Source organism: Nomascus leucogenys, chromosome 6 (assembly GCF_006542625.1).
Source record: "Nomascus leucogenys isolate Asia chromosome 6, Asia_NLE_v1, whole genome shotgun sequence".
Lineage (NCBI taxonomy): Eukaryota > Metazoa > Chordata > Mammalia > Primates > Hylobatidae > Nomascus > Nomascus leucogenys.
This window is the reverse complement of record NC_044386.1, coordinates 61,047,867-61,065,290: the sequence shown is the minus strand read 5'-3', so window position 1 is coordinate 61,065,290 and position 17,424 is coordinate 61,047,867. Positions and strand designations below refer to the sequence as shown.

General features: G+C 55.4%; 1 protein-coding gene across 4 annotated transcripts; it reads left to right on the top strand.

Moving 5' to 3' along the window:
- Positions 1-417: 417 nt before the first annotated feature.
- On the top strand, positions 418-15,895 carry DISP2 (dispatched RND transporter family member 2). 4 transcript variants are annotated; one of them, XR_004030468.1, is made up of 9 exons: positions 418-615; positions 6,133-6,462; positions 6,732-6,761; positions 6,928-7,051; positions 7,296-7,411; positions 7,601-7,728; positions 8,082-8,179; positions 9,527-14,588; positions 14,878-15,895. XR_004030468.1 is itself a non-coding variant. In XM_003266728.3 (8 exons), the coding sequence occupies exons 1-8, from the start codon at positions 494-496 to the stop codon at positions 12,785-12,787; spliced, it is 4,209 nt and encodes a 1,402-aa protein (XP_003266776.2). In that variant the 5' UTR covers positions 418-493; the 3' UTR covers positions 12,788-15,895. The 4 variants fall into 4 exon arrangements, 1 of the variants encoding a protein (XP_003266776.2); XR_004030469.1 differs by having other exon boundaries at positions 14,875-15,895; XR_004030467.1 differs by having other exon boundaries at positions 14,840-15,895.
- Positions 15,896-17,424: the final 1,529 nt, after the last annotated feature.

The following is a 17,424-nucleotide window of genomic DNA, read 5'->3' as shown; positions in this document are numbered from 1 at the left end:
CCTGATGCCTCGCCCCACTGGGGAGGGGAGGAGGGCGCTGAGCGAGCCGGGAACCTCGCAGGCCTGAAGCTACCCGCCTCTCGACCCGGTGCGTCCAGCGTGGTGAAGTGCGGGCGTGGAGCTCGCCCTCTATCCGGCTGGAAGGGTCTGCGTTTCGATTTGTGAGGATCTCTGCATGTGTCGCGCTCCCTGGTTCCTTACAGGAAGGCCGAGGCCGCTAGGAAGGGTTGCACGGCCCGACTCCTAACAGCGGCTCTCAGGCCTGGCGGGAGCAGACGGGCGCTCACACCCGCAGCCCCGCGATCTTAGAGACAGGGCGCTCCACTCCCGCCGCGGCGCCGCGCCCATTGGCTGGGCTCCTCTTCGCCCCGCCCAGCGACCGGCCCGCTCAGAGCCGACGCATGCGCACGAGCCCCGCCCCCCCCCCCCCCCCCGCCGCCGCCGCCGCCGCGGCTTCAGCACCAGCGCCCGGACAGCGGTGCCGCCCACGGGCATGGACGGTGACAGCAGCAGCAGCAGCAGCGGCGGCAGCGGTCCGGCTCCCGGCCCGGGTCCGGAAGGGGAGCAACGGCCCGAGGGGGAGCCCTTGGCCCCAGACGGCGGCTCCCCGGACAGGTAGGGCGGACCGCTCCGCAGACCCGGATCACAGACCCTCCCAGACCTTCCCCGCCCCAGGTATCCCCAGTAGCCGCCATATGTTGCCCCATTCATTCCCCAGACCCTCCCGGAGCCCCTTCCCGGGGTCGCCAAGCTCCAGGCCCCCCTCGCCACGCCCTCATCCTGCCGGGTCAATTTCCTCGCTCCCTGACACCCCCTAGTGTCAGCCCCCATCGCCCTCCCCGCTTAGGGAACCTGCCCCACCCACGGCTCCTACCCCTCCTCTAAGGCCAGGACTCCCTGGCTCCTCCGGCCCCTCCTTCTAGGCCCTGCCCCTGCGTCTTCTCCGGAAGCCCCAAGCCCGCAGTAACCTCAGTCCGGGTTTCAGCGTGCCAGTGTGCATGAAGGTGTGCGTGAATCGTGGATGGGAGTCTCGCCAAGGCGGGTGTCCTGGGGAAGGCAGACATTCGGCAGGCACGTCAGGGACTGTCTTTGTCACCATCAGTCGCTTGCCTGCCCTGCATGGCCCCCAGCAGTGCACGTGTGGGTTCCAGTCCCTGCATGTGGCAGCCACACTGGCTGGAGCCGCTAAGATGGGAAGGATTTGGTGCTCAGGCCGCTGGCCTGTACCACCCCTGGAGAAGCTCCAGACTGGTGGGACAGAAGGGACACCTTCCTGCTGAGGGCCCAGATCTCAGTACCTCTCTTCTCCCTTCCTCCACCATATGTGTGAGGGAACAGCCCAGCTAGGTAGCAATATGGCGCAATTTCTGTGCCCTGCCTGGCTCTGCCGCCCCCAGAATCCCTCCTCTGACATGACACTGCCTCTTTCCTGCCTGGACTGAAATAAAAGGCATTCCTTGATAGCAATAGCAGAAGTGGACACATCGTCTCCAGACTACCCCAATTAAAATGTACATTCTGTACCCCAGAGGGAGAGAAAGCCCCACAAGTAGAGAGAAATGTTTTCTTCCCTTTACTGTTAACACATTAGCCTGGATAGATTTAGCCACTCTTCAGTCTGAAAGTCACAAAGCCTTCAAGAAGGTGAGACACAGGATGGGTGTATTCACCAGACCAGGGACCTGCCTGGGACTATGGCCTGATCAAAGAGACCAGGGATGGAGCAGTGACAGGACAGAGCGAGGGCCTGGGGCCAGAAGCCTCCCTAGAAGGGGCAGGAGAGTCATTTGCTGTCTCACATATCTTGCCAAGGATCAGCCGTGTCCAGTCTCATTTCCCCTGGGCATAGGATCCACTTGCTCTCTTCCAGAAACTCCCTGGGGCCTCTGGCCCCTCTCTGGACTTCTCCAGAGACCATGGACACTAATCAGGCATAGGGACTCGTTTATGTGATTCAAGAAACACAAAAATGTTCCTACTGAGCTGGGTAGCACTCGGGGGATAGATACACAGTGAATAACTCACACACACAACATGTGCATGTGCGCACACACTGGCTAGAGAGGAATTTGAAATAGTTCACACTTTGTGTTTTTAAAATTACCCTTTTATTTTCCTAGTGATATGAGCTGCTCCCCCATCTGTCCTGGCCACTCTGTGGGATCACACTGATGTTCACATGGCTGTGTGTCTGTGGGCTTGGGGGCATAGTTAATGCAATATACATTTGCCCCCTATGAGGCTTTCCGGTTTGGTCTCTGTGTCTGGGAGCCTGTCAGCCAGGCCCTGATTGCTGGGATGCTGACCTCTTAAGTGAGGCCTGCATCCCCACTTTCCATCCCCCCGCCTGCCCTACTCACTTGGCGTACAGGCCTGCAGGCCCAGGCAGGCAACCCTGGAAGTTACTCATCCCAGTGAGGGCCATGGAACTGAGGGAGTGAGAATTAAAAACCCCTGTGTAGCCCTGGGGTGCTTAACTCCTATTTTACTGAGCCTCCTGAGAGCAGAGGGCAGCAGGAGGTGACAAGAGAAAGCTTTTATTCTGAGAAGAGTGGAGGTCGGTTTTTCTCATGGGAGGTTTGAAGAAAAGGCCTGGCTCTACAGCAGTCAGAATATGGAAGGTTTCAAATTCTGCCACATTGATAATGGTGGGCACAGTCAGGAAGGGTGAGATTGGGGGCAGCTGATCCTAGGTCCCTGAAGAGGAATAGTAGGAGTTAAAGGGAAGGAGCTGGGGCCAGGGAGACAATCAGCAGAAGCAAACCAGTGGTGGAGGCTAAGATGCCCCTTGAAGAGCCAGCTAAGGAAAAGAGTGGACTTGGGAGGTTTTAGCAAACTAGGTAACCAAGAGTGCACCCACTCTTCTCCAGTATCCTCTGGAATGCTGGCTTCCCCTAATGCAAAAGAAACCGACACTCCAAGTGGGGCCCTGGCTCCTAAGACAAGCCCAGTGATCAGTTATCTAAGGTCATGGGCAGCTGGAACAGGCCCCCCACCTCCACCCAGGCTGCCCCACTCTCCTGACCTCTAGAAGGCAAGCGCTGCTCTGAAGAGGGAGACCAAGGCTGATGGGTCATCTTCAGGCCTCTAGGAGCAAGGACAATGCTAAAGCACAGGACAGTGCTCACGAAAAACCCGCAGAATTTAACATCTTGAAGAAGTCTATGTCCACACTTACACACACAACCTAGGCCATTTATCCACCTTCTCACTGGCCCACAGGGATTGGCCTACAGAGTCTTTTATCTGCCAGGACACTGGCTGCTTACGTTATTAACTTTATGGAGTCATCTGAGGTCTTGCTTTAGAACAACTTTGGTCAAATTCCTATTTTCCTAAATGCTGAGTTTGTAAAAAATAAGTATCAGTGATTAAAATCATGAGATCAAATTTTAATGCAGCTTTTGGGTAACAAAAAGGAAAGTATTTATATAGGTAGTGAGATTCTCAAGGTGTGAGAAGTTCTAAAATGGAGATATATTATCTGAGGTGCCAAAAGAGGACAAACTGTAAATACAAACACACTTCTAAAAGTATATGCTCCCGCCGGGCGCGGTGGCTCAAGCCTGTAATCCCAGCACTTTGGGAGGCCGAGGCGGGCGGATCACGAGGTCAGGAGATCGAGACCATCCTGGCTAACACAGTGAAACCCCGTCTCTACTAAAAATACAAAAAATTAGCCGGGTGTGTTGGCGGGCGCCTGTAGTCCCAGCTACTCGGGAGGCTGAGGCAGGAGAATGGCGTGAACCCGGGAGGCGGAGCTTGCAGTGAGCCGAGATCGTGCCACTGCACTCCAGCCTGGGGCACAGAGCAAGACTCCGTCTCAAAAAAAAAAACAAAAAAAAATAAAAAAATAAAATAAAATAAAAAAATAAAAGTATATGCTCCCTGCCACACTGACCATGGGAAGGGGCAGGAAAGCAAACATGTCTTCCACATGACAGACCCTGTGCCAGGAACCTCACATATGTTACATCAGTTAATTCCCACAGCAAACCCAAGAGGTGGGCATTATCTCATATCTTCAACAGACAAGGATGCCAATGCTCCAAGAATTGTGTGTCTTTCCCAAGGCCCCAGAGCCAAACAGTTTTCGAGTCAGGAGCCCACCTCCACTGCTCCCCCATTTCACCCTCAGCATGAGGGTCATTCTCTCCTGGACTGCTGGGCCAGCCTGCCATCCTTCTGGGAAAGAAAGAAAGCATGTTTTTCCTTCCTAGTTCCTCTCCTCAGTCTGTGGGCTGAACTCAGCCTCTGTGGGCAATGCCCATCTGCCACTGAGGCTGGGACTGCAGCTCACAGCCCCTTCAGCAGTGCACCAGCCAGGACTGGAAGCCAGGGTTGGCTCTGCATAGATCTGGCTCTCCTTGGGAGCTACGCAAACTCTGGTGAGCAGGCTGGGTGAGCCAGGCAGAGGCAGGGGAGAAGAAGACAGGGCTCTGCAAGGCTGACCAGTCCAGAACCCCTCTGGGAACCCCCCATGGGCACTCTGTTCTGTAGCCATCTTTTCCTAATCTGGGTCTGCAATCCTGCCACTGGGGTTGAGACTCCACCTCTCCCTATACCCAAGGAGTGGGGCTGCACACATGCACAGAGTATTGCCCGTATGAGTAATTTTGGGAGAAGACTCTATTGCTAACTCTTTTCTGACAAGTTCCTTGGGGTGAGGGGGTGTCCCAACTCCCTCTCCCAACTGTGCACATCCTTACAAAGCAAATCTGCTCCATGCATGGCCCAAGACAGGGTAGGTGGAAGGACAGCAGTTGCTTCCACAAACTTTCCCTGACCACCCCACCCCCTGTCAAAGTTGGGCCCTCTCTGAGCTCCCTCAGCCCTCTGTGACTTCCCCACTCACAGCATTCAACATGTTGGTCTGTCAACACCTCCCAACTACTGTGAGTGCCTAGAAGGCAAGGACCGGGTCTTCTTCCTAGCACCACTATTAGCAGCCAGCCTAGCACTCATTCAACAAACATTTCCAGGACGCCTTCTGTGTGCAAGGCACTACCAAGGCACTGTCGATATGGAGATGAACAAATGCAACAGGCCCCTGTTCTCCCAGCACTCACATTCCACATGAAAGACAGGCAATAAACATGACGACTCTATAATATCATATTCAATTGCAACAAATGCTATGAAAAAAATATAAAGCAGGATAGGGAGATTGAGAGCTGGTGGCTGACTATTTTAGAGACAGTAGTCAGGAAAGGCTTCTCTGAAGAAGTACTAGTTGAAACAAGACCAGAATAAAAAAGAGGGCCATGCAATTATTGGGGGGATAGAGCAACCCAGGCAGAGAGAAGAGAAAGTTCCAAGGCTCTAAGATGGGAATAGGAGTGCAGCACGTGCTCAATAATCTGTCTGGAAAGAGAAAGAGCAGACGACTGCAGCAGAAAGAGCACAGGACTGCAAGTCAGAAGAACTGGGTTCGAGCACCAGCTCTTCATCTGTCACTGAACCTGTTTTCAAATCTATCAGTTGAAGAAAATACCTCCTCTTTGAGGTTTTTGTAAGGAGTGAGTAAGATCGGCCGGGCTCGGTGGCTCACGCCTGTAACTCCCAGGACTTTGGGAGGCCGAGGCAGGTGGATCACGAGGTGAGGAGATAGAGACCATCCTGGCTAACACGGTGAAACCCCGTCTCTACTGAAAATACAAAAAAAAAAAAAATAGCCAGTCGTAGTGGCGGGCACCTGTAATCCCAGCTACTCAGGAGGCTGAGGCAGGAGAATGGCTTGAATCCGGGAGGCGGAGCTTGCAGTGAGCTGAGATAGCGCCACTGCACTCCAGCCTGGGCGACAGAGCGAGACTCTGTCACAAAAAAAAAAAAATCATATATGTGAAAGCACATTCAGTGTCTAGCACAGGGCCTAGCATGTAGCAGCCTGCCAATTGTTTTTTGAGAGTGTGGAAAATGAGTGAATGAGAGAATGGTCTCCATGAGGTAGGCTGAGGGTGCAGACTTCGAGCCCCTGGCCTCCTCACCTCTCACTTCTCCCCCAGGACTACTAATAAATCAACCCTGAGTCCCTGTCCCCTTGTCTTGTCTTACTGAACTGAATAATGCTGGGGCATGGGGTGGCCCACCACCATCCCCCACCCCAATCTTCCCTGTCTCCTCTCTTCCTAGCACCCAGACCAAGGCTGTGGCCCCTGAGGCAAGCCCAGAGAGAAGCTGCTCCCTCCACAGCTGCCCCCTGGAGGACCCTTCCAGCTCTTCAGGACCCCCACCAACAACTTCCACCCTCCAGCCTGTGGGTCCATCCAGCCCCTTGGCCCCTGCCCACTTCACCTATCCCCGGGCACTGCAGGAATACCAAGGGGGCAGTTCCCTGCCAGGACTTGGGGATCGGGCAGCTCTCTGCTCCCACGGCTCCAGCCTCAGCCCTTCTCCAGCCCCCTCACAGCGCGATGGGACCTGGAAGCCACCCGCTGTGCAGCACCATGTGGTCAGCGTCAGGTAAGGAGGGGTCCAGCAGCCTGCCAGCTGCCACTGGAAAATGCAGTGGGGCTTAAGAGTGGGGCAGACCGCCGGGGCTCTAGACTCCTTTCTTAGGAGGCAACTGGATGCAACAGGAAGTAAGGGTTGGAACTTGGGAGTGGCAAAGCGCTAAAAGGGTTAATACCATCGGTTATCCCTCACTTACCCACTACCACCCCACCTCCACCCCCAACACACTCCCTGCAAGAGGACTCTGACAAGCAAGCATCTTTTCTTCTCTTCCACAGGCAGGAACGAGCCTTCCAGATGCCAAAGAGGTAGGCCTGGGCCTTCCCTGGATCTCTAAGGGTGACCAGGCTGGTGCCCAGTTTAGCCCTGTTCCACGTGCTCTCTGGTCTATCTAGCACCCCTTCTGGGTGGAGCCTGAGCTCAGCACCCGTTGCTACCACACCCAACTCATGTGGACTCCTCCCTCTTTCCCAGCTATTCCCAGCTGATTGCTGAGTGGCCAGTGGCCGTGCTGATGCTGTGTCTGGCTGTCATCTTCCTCTGCACCCTGGCTGGACTGTTGGGGGCCCGGCTGCCTGACTTCTCCAAGCCTCTGCTGGTGAGGAACCAAGGGGTGGGACGGGGTCCCCAGGGGCAGAAAGTTGGAGGTAGGGTAGCCATGGTAGGCTCTTGACCTCCAGAGAGAGTTGGGGAGATGGTATAAAGTTCAGACTCACATCCACAATTCAGACAGGCGGGCTGGCCTTCCCTGCTCTGAGGAGTCAAAGGGGCAGAGCTGAGAAGCACCCAAATGGAGAACTCCTACCCTGCCCACCTGTTCTTCTCCACCCTCCTCCCTGCAGGGCTTTGAGCCACGGGACACAGACATTGGGAGCAAGTTAGTGGTCTGGAGAGCACTACAAGCCCTCACAGGCCCCAGGAAGCTGCTTTTCCTTTCCCCAGACCTTGAGCTGAACAGGTAACAGGCTCTCATCTTTTCACTGTGGGTGGGAGAGGGAAGAATGAGATCTCCAGGAAGGGGACATTGGGTGACCCACCTCAAGGCAGGTCAGAGGGGCTTGCCAGGGCTCCCTGGGGAGTGATCTCCAGCCTCCTCTGAGTCTTCCAACCCTAATGGTGCCTGGCATAGATATTCTCTCCACTTCAGCTCGAGCTCCCACAACACTCTGAGGCTTGCACCCAGAGGCAGTGCCCAGGAGAGCGTCGTCCGGCCTCGGAGAATGGTGGAGCCCCTGGAGGACAGAAGGCAAGAGAACTTCTTCTGTGGCCCCCCTGGTAAGCTGCAGCCTGGCCAGTTCCTGGTTTTAATAGTGGTCCCCACCCCACCTAGTAGGACAGGCAGGCCCAGAACAAATCTGGGCAGACAGAAAGGGAAGGTGGCCAGCTGGCCACAGTCAAGCCAAAGAAGCCGGGTTACAGCTGGGATAAGGGAGTTCTTGGATGCTCCAGCCAGACAGGGTGAAGCTGGGTTGGGGTGAGGCACAGGGACAGGATCAGGCAGTCCATGCACAGGCTTGAGATGCCTGAGAATCTGAACCTCATGTGGCCCTGGGTAAGCTTCTTCCCTTTGGAGGACCCAGGACCTGGGGCCAAAGGACTGAGCTCTGGGTTGGGGGGGTATGTTGCAGAGAAGAGCTATGCAAAGCTGGTGTTCATGTCCACCTCCTCGGGCAGCCTATGGAACCTGCATGCCATCCATTCCATGTGTCGCATGGAACAGGACCAGGTGAGCTGGTGGGGGAGGTGCCAGGGGTTTGGGGGGAACTAAGGACATGAGGGAACTGATCCCAAGGAAATACAGCTGAGCCAAGACTGCCAGGGGGTGGACTGGGGAAGAGCATTCCCTGCTTAGAAAATTATTCCAACCCTGCTGAGAGTCTCCAGGTTGGGGTGGGAAAAGAAGAGTTGGCTGTTTTTAGAAGAGCCAAGATGGAAGTGCTGGAAGCGAGCCCATGCAGGGACTGCGGGTTTCCAAAAGGTCCTGAAAGGGCCCTCCAGAGTGGGTGAGGAGGCCCTGGCCCAGGGAGCTGAGACTGTGGGCTTCAAGGCCTCAGCCCCCATCAACCTGAGCAGTGCCAATCCATTTATGCTAACTGGAGAATCATACACAATAACATCTGAAGGTTTGCTGCTAAAAACGGTGTGAAAACCACACAGTAGCCCAGCCCCCCACTTCACACGAGGATATCCTAAGTACCAAAAGACTGGTTAAGAACATGTGTTATAGAGTCAGATGCCTGAATTCAAGGCTAGCTCTAAGGCTGTCTTGCTGTGTGACTTCAGGCATGTTTCTTAACGTCTCAGTCCCTCAGGCTTCATAAGCGTTAAATGGGGATGATAAACGTACTTTCCTCACAGGGATGTTGTGACAGTTAAATGAGATAGCATTTGAAAAAAATACAGCATAATGGCTGGCAATAGTAATCTCTCAATAAGTGTTACTGTGTTGTCACCATGATGTCAGGCCCAAGGTTACACAGCCAGTTAGTGGCAGAGCAAGGGCCTCTGACTCCCAGGCCAGTGCTCTCTGTACTACATCAGCTGTTGTGATGTCAACGACAGGAAAGGAGAAAAAAGGAGGCATGAGATTTGAAAAAGAAACAGCCCTGGCCCTAAGAGGGTTTAAGCAGTGCAGTGGACAGACGGGAGCTGGGGTTTGGCAGTGACCCTGAGCCTGGAATGTTTTGGCCTACACTTTTCCCATTGCTTGCTTCAGCTCCTTGGACCTTGGCCCTGTTCTATCTGTGGCTGCTACCTCCACTTTTACTCCTAGCTCAGGCCACGCGGAGTTGGGTTGTGTGACCTACAGGGGCCCTTAGAGCAGGGCCTCTCAGGCTGAAGCCTGGGGCAGCATCCCTGAGGCTCCTCTTCGATGGAGTCAAGATGTAGCTGCTGGCACCCGGGCCAGGAGCCAAAGGCAGCTGGGAGACAAGCCGGTCTCACCAGGCTGTCAAGATCCCTCTCTGCGCCTGCCCTGTAGTGTGAAAGGGGGTGAGAGAGCCTTGTATAGGACTGGGAAAACCTGGACCCTTGGGCTGCCCCTGACCTCTCTCCTCCTGCGTGTGCCCTACAGATTCGCTCCCATACCAGCTTCGGGGCTCTGTGCCAGCGGACAGCAGCCAACCAGTGCTGCCCCAGCTGGTCCCTAGGCAACTATCTGGCTGTGCTCTCCAACCGCTCCTCCTGCCTGGACACTACCCAAGCTGACGCAGCCCGCACACTGGCCCTGCTTCGGACCTGTGCCCTCTACTACCACAGTGGTGCCCTGGTGCCCTCTTGTCTGGGACCCGGGCAAAACAAGTCCCCACGCTGTGCCCAGGTTCCCACCAAGTGCTCCCAGAGTAGTGCCATCTACCAACTCCTGCACTTTCTGCTTGACAGGGACTTTCTGAGTCCCCAGACCACTGACTACCAGGTGCCCTCCCTCAAGTACAGCCTGCTCTTCCTGCCCACCCCAAAGGGTGCTCCCCTGATGGACATCTACCTGGACCGGCTGGCCACCCCCTGGGGGCTCGCTGACAACTACACCTCTGTCACTGGCATGGACCTGGGCCTCAAGCAGGAGCTGCTGAGGCACTTCCTGGTCCAGGACACGGTGTACCCCTTGCTGGCTCTGGTTGCCATCTTCTTCGGCATCGCCCTGTACCTGCGCTCACTCTTCCTCACGCTCATGGTGCTGCTGGGGCTGCTGGGCTCACTGCTGGTGGCCTTCTTCCTTTACCAGGTGGCCTTCCGCATGGCCTACTTCCCCTTCGTCAATCTGGCAGCCCTCCTCCTGCTGAGCAGCGTCTGCGCCAACCACACGCTCATCTTCTTCGACCTGTGGCGCCTCAGCAAGAGCCAGCTGCCGTCGGGGGGGCTGGCGCAGCGCGTGGGCCGCACCATGCACCACTTCGGCTACCTGCTGCTGGTCTCCGGCCTCACCACGAGCGCGGCCTTCTACGCCAGCTACCTGAGCCGCCTGCCGGCCGTTCGCTGCCTCGCCCTCTTCATGGGCACGGCTGTGCTGGTGCACCTGGCGGTCACGCTGGTCTGGCTGCCCGCCTCCGCCGTGCTCCACGAGCGCTACCTGGCGCGCGGCTGTGCGCGCCGGGCGCGGGGCCGGTGGGAGGGCAGCGCGCCCCGGCGGCTGCTGCTGGCGCTGCACCGGCGGCTCCGCGGCCTGCGGAGGGCGGCGGCCGGCACCTCGCGTCTGCTCTTCCAGCGCCTGCTGCCCTGCGGCGTCATCAAGTTCCGCTACATCTGGATCTGCTGGTTCGCAGCACTGGCGGCAGGGGGCGCCTACATCGCCGGAGTCAGCCCCCGCCTGCGGCTGCCCACGCTGCCGCCGCCCGGCGGCCAGGTCTTCCGGCCCAGCCACCCCTTCGAGCGCTTCGACGCGGAGTATCGCCAGCTGTTCCTGTTCGAGCAGCTGCCGCAGGGCGAGGGCGGCCACATGCCCGTGGTTTTGGTGTGGGGCGTCCTGCCTGTGGACACTGGCGACCCTCTGGACCCTCGTAGCAACAGCAGCCTGGTGAGGGACCCTGCCTTCTCGGCCAGCGGCCCTGAGGCCCAGCGCTGGCTGCTGGCACTCTGCCACCGGGCCCGGAATCAGAGCTTCTTCGACACCCTGCAGGAAGGCTGGCCCACGCTGTGTTTCATGGAGACCCTCCAGCGCTGGATGGAGAGCCCCGGCTGCGCCCGCCTGGGGCCTGACCTCTGCTGCGGCCACTCGGACTTCCCCTGGGCCCCCCAGTTTTTCCTGCACTGCCTGAAAATGATGGCTCTGGAGCAAGGCCCCGATGGCACCCAGGACCTGGGACTCCGCTTTGATGCCCATGGCAGCCTGGCCGCCCTGGTCCTGCAATTCCAGACCAACTTCCGGAATAGTCCGGACTACAACCAGACCCAACTCTTCTACAATGAGGTCAGCCACTGGCTGGCAGCAGAGCTGGGCATGGCACCTCCAGGCCTCCGCCGTGGTTGGTTCACTAGCCGTCTAGAGCTGTATAGCCTGCAGCACAGCCTGAGCACTGAGCCTGCTGTGGTGCTGGGCCTGGCTTTGGCGCTGGCCTTTGCCACACTGCTCCTGGGCACCTGGAATGTTCCCCTCAGCCTATTCTCCGTGGCAGCTGTGGCAGGCACGGTGCTCCTCACTGTAGGACTCCTGGTTCTCCTCGAGTGGCAGCTCAACACTGCCGAGGCCCTGTTTCTCTCTGCCTCAGTGGGCCTCTCAGTGGACTTCACTGTCAACTACTGCATCTCCTATCACCTGTGCCCACACCCTGACCGCCTGAGCCGTGTGGCCTTCTCTCTGCGCCAGACCAGCTGCGCCACAGCCATGGGGGCTGCAGCCCTGTTTGCAGCAGGCGTGCTCATGCTGCCCGCCACAGTGCTGCTCTATCGCAAGCTGGGCATCATCCTTATGATGGTCAAATGCGTCAGTTGTGGCTTTGCCAGCTTCTTCTTCCAATCTCTCTGCTGTTTCTTCGGGCCGGAGAAGAACTGTGGGCAGATCCTCTGGCCCTGTGCCCACCTGCCATGGGATGCTGGTACTGGGGACCCTGGTGGAGAAAAGGCAGGCCGCCCACGACCAGGGTCAGTGGGAGGGATGCCCGGGTCCTGCTCAGAGCAGTATGAGCTACAGCCCCTGGCACGGCGTCGGAGCCCCAGCTTTGACACCAGCACAGCCACCAGCAAGCTGTCCCACCGGCCCTCAGTACTCTCTGAAGATCTGCAGCTCCATGATGGTCCCTGCTGTTCCCGGCCCCCACCAGCCCCTGCCTCCCCAAGGGAGCTGCTGCTGGACCACCAGGCAGTCTTCAGCCAGTGCCCTGCCCTGCAGACCTCCTCCCCCTATAAGCAGGCTGGCCCCAGCCCCAAAACCCGGGCCAGGCAGGACTCCCAAGGGGAGGAGGCTGAGACCCTGCCGGCCTCACCGGAAGCCCCAGCCCACTCCCCTAAGGCCAAGGCTGCAGATCCTACTGATGGCTTCTGTTCCTCAGCCAGCACCCTGGAGGGGCTCAGCGTCTCTGATGAGACCTGCCTAAGCACCTCTGAGCCCAGTGCCCGTGTACCAGATTCCGTGGGTGTGTCCCCAGATGACCTGGATGACACTGGGCAGCCAGTCCTTGAGCGAGGCCAGCTCAATGGGAAGCGGGACACCCTGTGGCTGGCGCTGAGGGAGACAGTGTATGACCCATCATTGCCCGCTTCCCATCAGAGCAGCTTGTCCTGGAAGGGCCGAGGAGGGCCAGGGGATGGCAGCCCTGTGATGCTGCCCAACAGCCAGCCAGACCTGCCAGATGTTTGGCTGCGCAGGCCCAGCACCCACACATCAGGCTATAGCAGCTGAGGGGGACCCGGGGAGGGCGGACAGGGCGCGGAACCCTGTCAGGGATGACAAGGCAAGGGCAGCAATAGGCTGGAGCCTGAAGGTATTTCTCCAGATCCACAGGGAGAGGTCTCACTCTCCAGCTGTGGATGTTAAACCCTGCCAGATGTCCCAGCCTTGATCTGTCTGCTCCTACTCCTCACATCTGGAGGATTCCAGCAGGAGGGGTTTTGGAGGGGACCTGCTTGTGACCTGCTGAGGGCTTGTCTGCCCCCACAGCACCATCTAAGACCCCCTCCTCTAGCAGTGGGGAAGGCCAGATGTGTAGCTTCGGGTATCAGAGGAGGCTGACCTGGCCCCCATCCCAAGTTACAAGAACTTCAGTGAGACTCCTTACTGACCAGAGGAGCCCGCAGGAATCTCCGCAGCCTCCTGGGTCTCACCCCTTTCATGGGCTTGTCATCAGGACACTTCCCTCTCTTTTGGGAGCTTCTCTGGGCAGGATTGGGCTGGGACCTCTCTCCCCAACTGCCCTGCTCTCCTCATACTCATCGGTTTGACCAGAAATTCTCCAAATCCAGCCATAGATGGCTTCTGGGTGTGCAGCAGGAGAAGGAGGATGGTCAGCCTCGGAGCATCTGTCAATTACGGGACAGTCCCTCTTTGGAAGCAGGCTCCTGTGCTCTCCTGTGTTAATAAACAGTAATAAGCCTTTCCATCTCTGCACATTTTAGTCTCCTTGGCATCTATCTCACTACTTCACTACAGGGTAGCCTGATGTTGGTCAGGTTCTTTTGCCCCCAATTTATAGGTAAAGACATTGAGACTAAGTAAGATGAACTGACCTCAGGGTCACTTAGCCACTAAATGGCAGAGCGGTTTCATTCCACCACTACAACCTCCAGTTTCCCCTTGGCTACCTGCCTTGGGGACATTGGCATATGGCTGTCTTGATCTTTCACCTCTAGCACCCTCCTCCAATCCGCTTTCTCTGGTGTCTCTGACTGAATCCAACCACCCTCTTTGGGCCTCCACTTCCTGAGAGAGCTGTATTCCAAAAAAAACCAGGAGTTCCTCTCCATCTCCCCTGTGCCTCCCTCTGGAATCTGACTGAGATGTCTGCTGGCCCTGGGGCATCCTGGCCGACCTGATTCCCAGGCTTCAGGACCGCGCCTCTTCTACACCCACAATGTGTAAGAGGCCCCACCAGAAGAGGTACTGAGGGGCAGAAGAGGTGAAGCCAAATCCAATCAAGGCAGGAACTCAGACCTGCCCTTTGGGAAGTGTGTGAGTCTGAAGCTGCTTCCCAGGTCAGGGTCCCCAGCTTTTTAAGGACAAGTCTCTCTGTGGCGCGTTAAGCAGACCAAAGGCTGGTTCCTCCTTCCCAAAGCAGAGTCTGGTGGGGAAGTTTTATCCCACGTGAGAGCTCATGACACCAGGTGGCATCAACATGTTTATTGAACACCTACTTTGCATATGGTATTACAAGGGGACAGAAGTGTGGAAGAAAAATTGAACACCACCCTCAAAGAGCTCACCTTCTAGCTGGGGAGACAGCTTATATACACACGCAGGGATCGGATGGCTCACCGACGGCACCATATGCCTGCCATCATCATTATTGTTGGAGCTCAAGTACCCAGGACTGGGTAACAAGAAAGGCTTTCTGGAGGAGGAAAAACTTGAGCTGGACTTCAGAAGACCAAGCATCTCAGACTGGAAGGGGCCTTGGCAATCATTTATTCCAGCAATTTTCAAATTTTGTAGCCTCAGGACTCTTTCTTCAAAGAAGCTCTGTGTGGAAAAACAATATATAAAACAGGTAAAAAGCAGCTACTCTGGTGGGCGCTGGGTGTTGGGGGTGGAGTCAGCTCAGCCTCTCTTTCCACTGCAGCCTCTCCGGGTACCTGGGAAACCCCTCAGGCTCCTGGCAGCTTCACAGAATGTAATATGAAAGCTACTGATCCAGGCTATTTTACAGAGGAGTATCAGAAAAGGGAAGGGATCGTTCCAGGGCCAAATAGTCTGTGGCAGAGCTGGAGGCAAATCAGATGATGTTTTTGTTTTATTTAGTTTTTTTATTATTGAGACCTACTTCCTACTCCAAGCAGCCCATGAGAAGTGGAGCAGAAACCGAAAAGAGACACGGGAGTTGTGGAAGAGACAGAAGACAGTAGGCAGGTACGGCAGGATACCTTGGCTCCTTTGCAAGATAAGTAAATCAAGATGAGTAACTCCTGACACCAGGAAGGGGAAGCTGGAACCTAATTTGAACCTGTCCCCGGGGGGTCTGCTGGGACCTCTCTCTTCATGTCCAGGTAGCATTCGGCCTCTCTGACCTAGAGCTGCTCATCAGCCCTGGTTTCTCTGATAATGGTGTCCCTCTGTTATCATGCAGCCAGGTTGAGAAAGCCCTGGTATCCTCAGGGACAATGAGCCACAGGGAGGTCAAGGGAACTCTTCCTCCCAAGCATGAGCAGAAGACACTTTGCGTGAACACAACCACTGAAATGTTAGAATGCAGAGGGGTGGATGGGTGGGCATGAGGGATTTGGGCACACCTGAGGGCCCTACTTGGGGATTTCCAGGTCACATTCTTGCAGGCTGTGGCCACACAACACTTCAGGAAGGTGAATGAGCCATAGCAGCTGATACATTGATTAGATTTGTTTTTTATGTTGCCAGGCCCAGAAGAACCCAGCAGTAATCTAAAACATTACCTTATACCTAGAATGGCCCAAACCAACAGCAGGCAGTCCACATCAGTGGGAAATCCAGCCTGCCTCTCTAGCCCTGACTTTGGAATGTGGAACTTAAAGCACTTTCAATTTCCTTTGAGTTGCAGCAGATCCTTCACTTTATTATCATTAGGGGCACTTACAATGAGTGTATGGCCCTGGAGACATGGCTTACAAGCACGCTGTGAGGCATATGAAAATGAGTCAAAGCACTCATGCTTGCCCTGCAAAATTCAAGAAATGATTTCTCCCCACTCAGACACTCTAATAGAACTACATTCACATTTGGAACTTGAGGTCATTTCCCCTATTTGTGCCGCTGATCCTTGAACTCACATTCTGAGTATGAGTATGTATCCTGTATGCTATTAAAATATAACTTGAGGCTGGACATGATGGCTCATGCCTGTAATCCCAGCACTTTGGGAGGCTGAGGCAGGCGGATCACTGGAGGTTAGGAGTTTGAGACCAGCCTGGCCAACATGGTGCAACCCCGCCTCTACTAAAAATACAAAAATTAGTTGGGCGTGGTGGGGGATGCCTGTAGTCCTAGCTACCCAGGAGGCTGAGGCAGGAAAATCATCTGAACCCGGGATGCAGAGGTTGAAGTGAGCCGAGATCATGCCACTGCACTCCAGCCTGGAAGACAGAGCAAGACACTGTCTCAAAAAAAAAAAAAAAAAAAAAAAAAAAATAGGCCGGGTGCGGTGGCTCACACCTGTAATCCCAGCACTTTGGCAGGCCGAGGCAGGCAGATCACGAGGTCAGGAGATCGAGACCATCCTGGCTAACATGGTGAAACCCCATCTCTACTAAAAATACAAAAATTAGCCAGGCGTGGTGGCGGGCGCCTATAATCCCAGCTACTCGGGAGGCTGAGGCAGGAGAATGGTGTGAACCCGGGAGGCGGAGCTTGCAGTGAGCCGAGATTGTGCCACTGCACTCCAGCCTGGGCAACAGAGTGAGACTCCATCTCAAAAAAAAAAAAAAAAAAAAAATATATATATATATATATATATATATATATATATATAAACTTGATATAGTCTGTTACCATGGGAAAACCATCCTTCCATGGCTGTGGTGATTTGGGGACTTTTAGAGTGACAGTGTTAGACAGATTGATTTTATTGGCTGAATCTTAGATTTTACAGATATATAGCATATCCCATACCATGATATGCGGGCAATATTCCAGCTTGAGACAATTTTTTTTTTTTGAGACGGAGTCTCGCTCTGTCGTCCAGGCTGGAGTGCAGTGGCACAATCTCGGCTCACTGCAAGCTCCACCTCCCAGGTTAATGCCATTCTCCTGCCTCAGCCTCCTGAGTAGCTGGGACTACAGGCGCCCGCCACCACACCCAGATAATTTTTTGTATTTTTAGTAGAGACGGGGTTTCACCATGTTAGCCAGGATGGTCTCAATCTCCTGACCTCATGATCCACCTGCCTCGGCCTGCCAGAGTGCTGGGATTACAGGCGTGAGCCACCGCACCTGGCCGAGACCATTTTTAAAAAGACATTTCTCAAGAGAGTTACAAGCCAAAACTTCCCTGGCCCCCTCCAACTCATTCTGTCCTTCTCCCAATGCATGTCAGGACAGGGAAGAAGGCTTTAAATCAGATTTTAAGAAAGAGGATACATTGGTTTACAACCTTTGCCTATCATCCAGAGAGTTTCTGATCTTTTCTTTTCTTTTCTTTTTTTGAGACGGAGTCTTGCTCTGCCGCCCAGACTGGAGTGCGGTGGCACGATCTTGGCTCACTGCAAGCTCTGCCTCCCAGGTTCACACCATTCTCCTGCCCCAGCCTCCCGAGTAGTTGGGACGACAGGCGCCTGCCACCACGCCTGGCTAATTTTTTGTATTTTTAGTAAAGATGGAGTTTCATTGTGTTAGCCAGGATGGTCTCGATCTCCTGA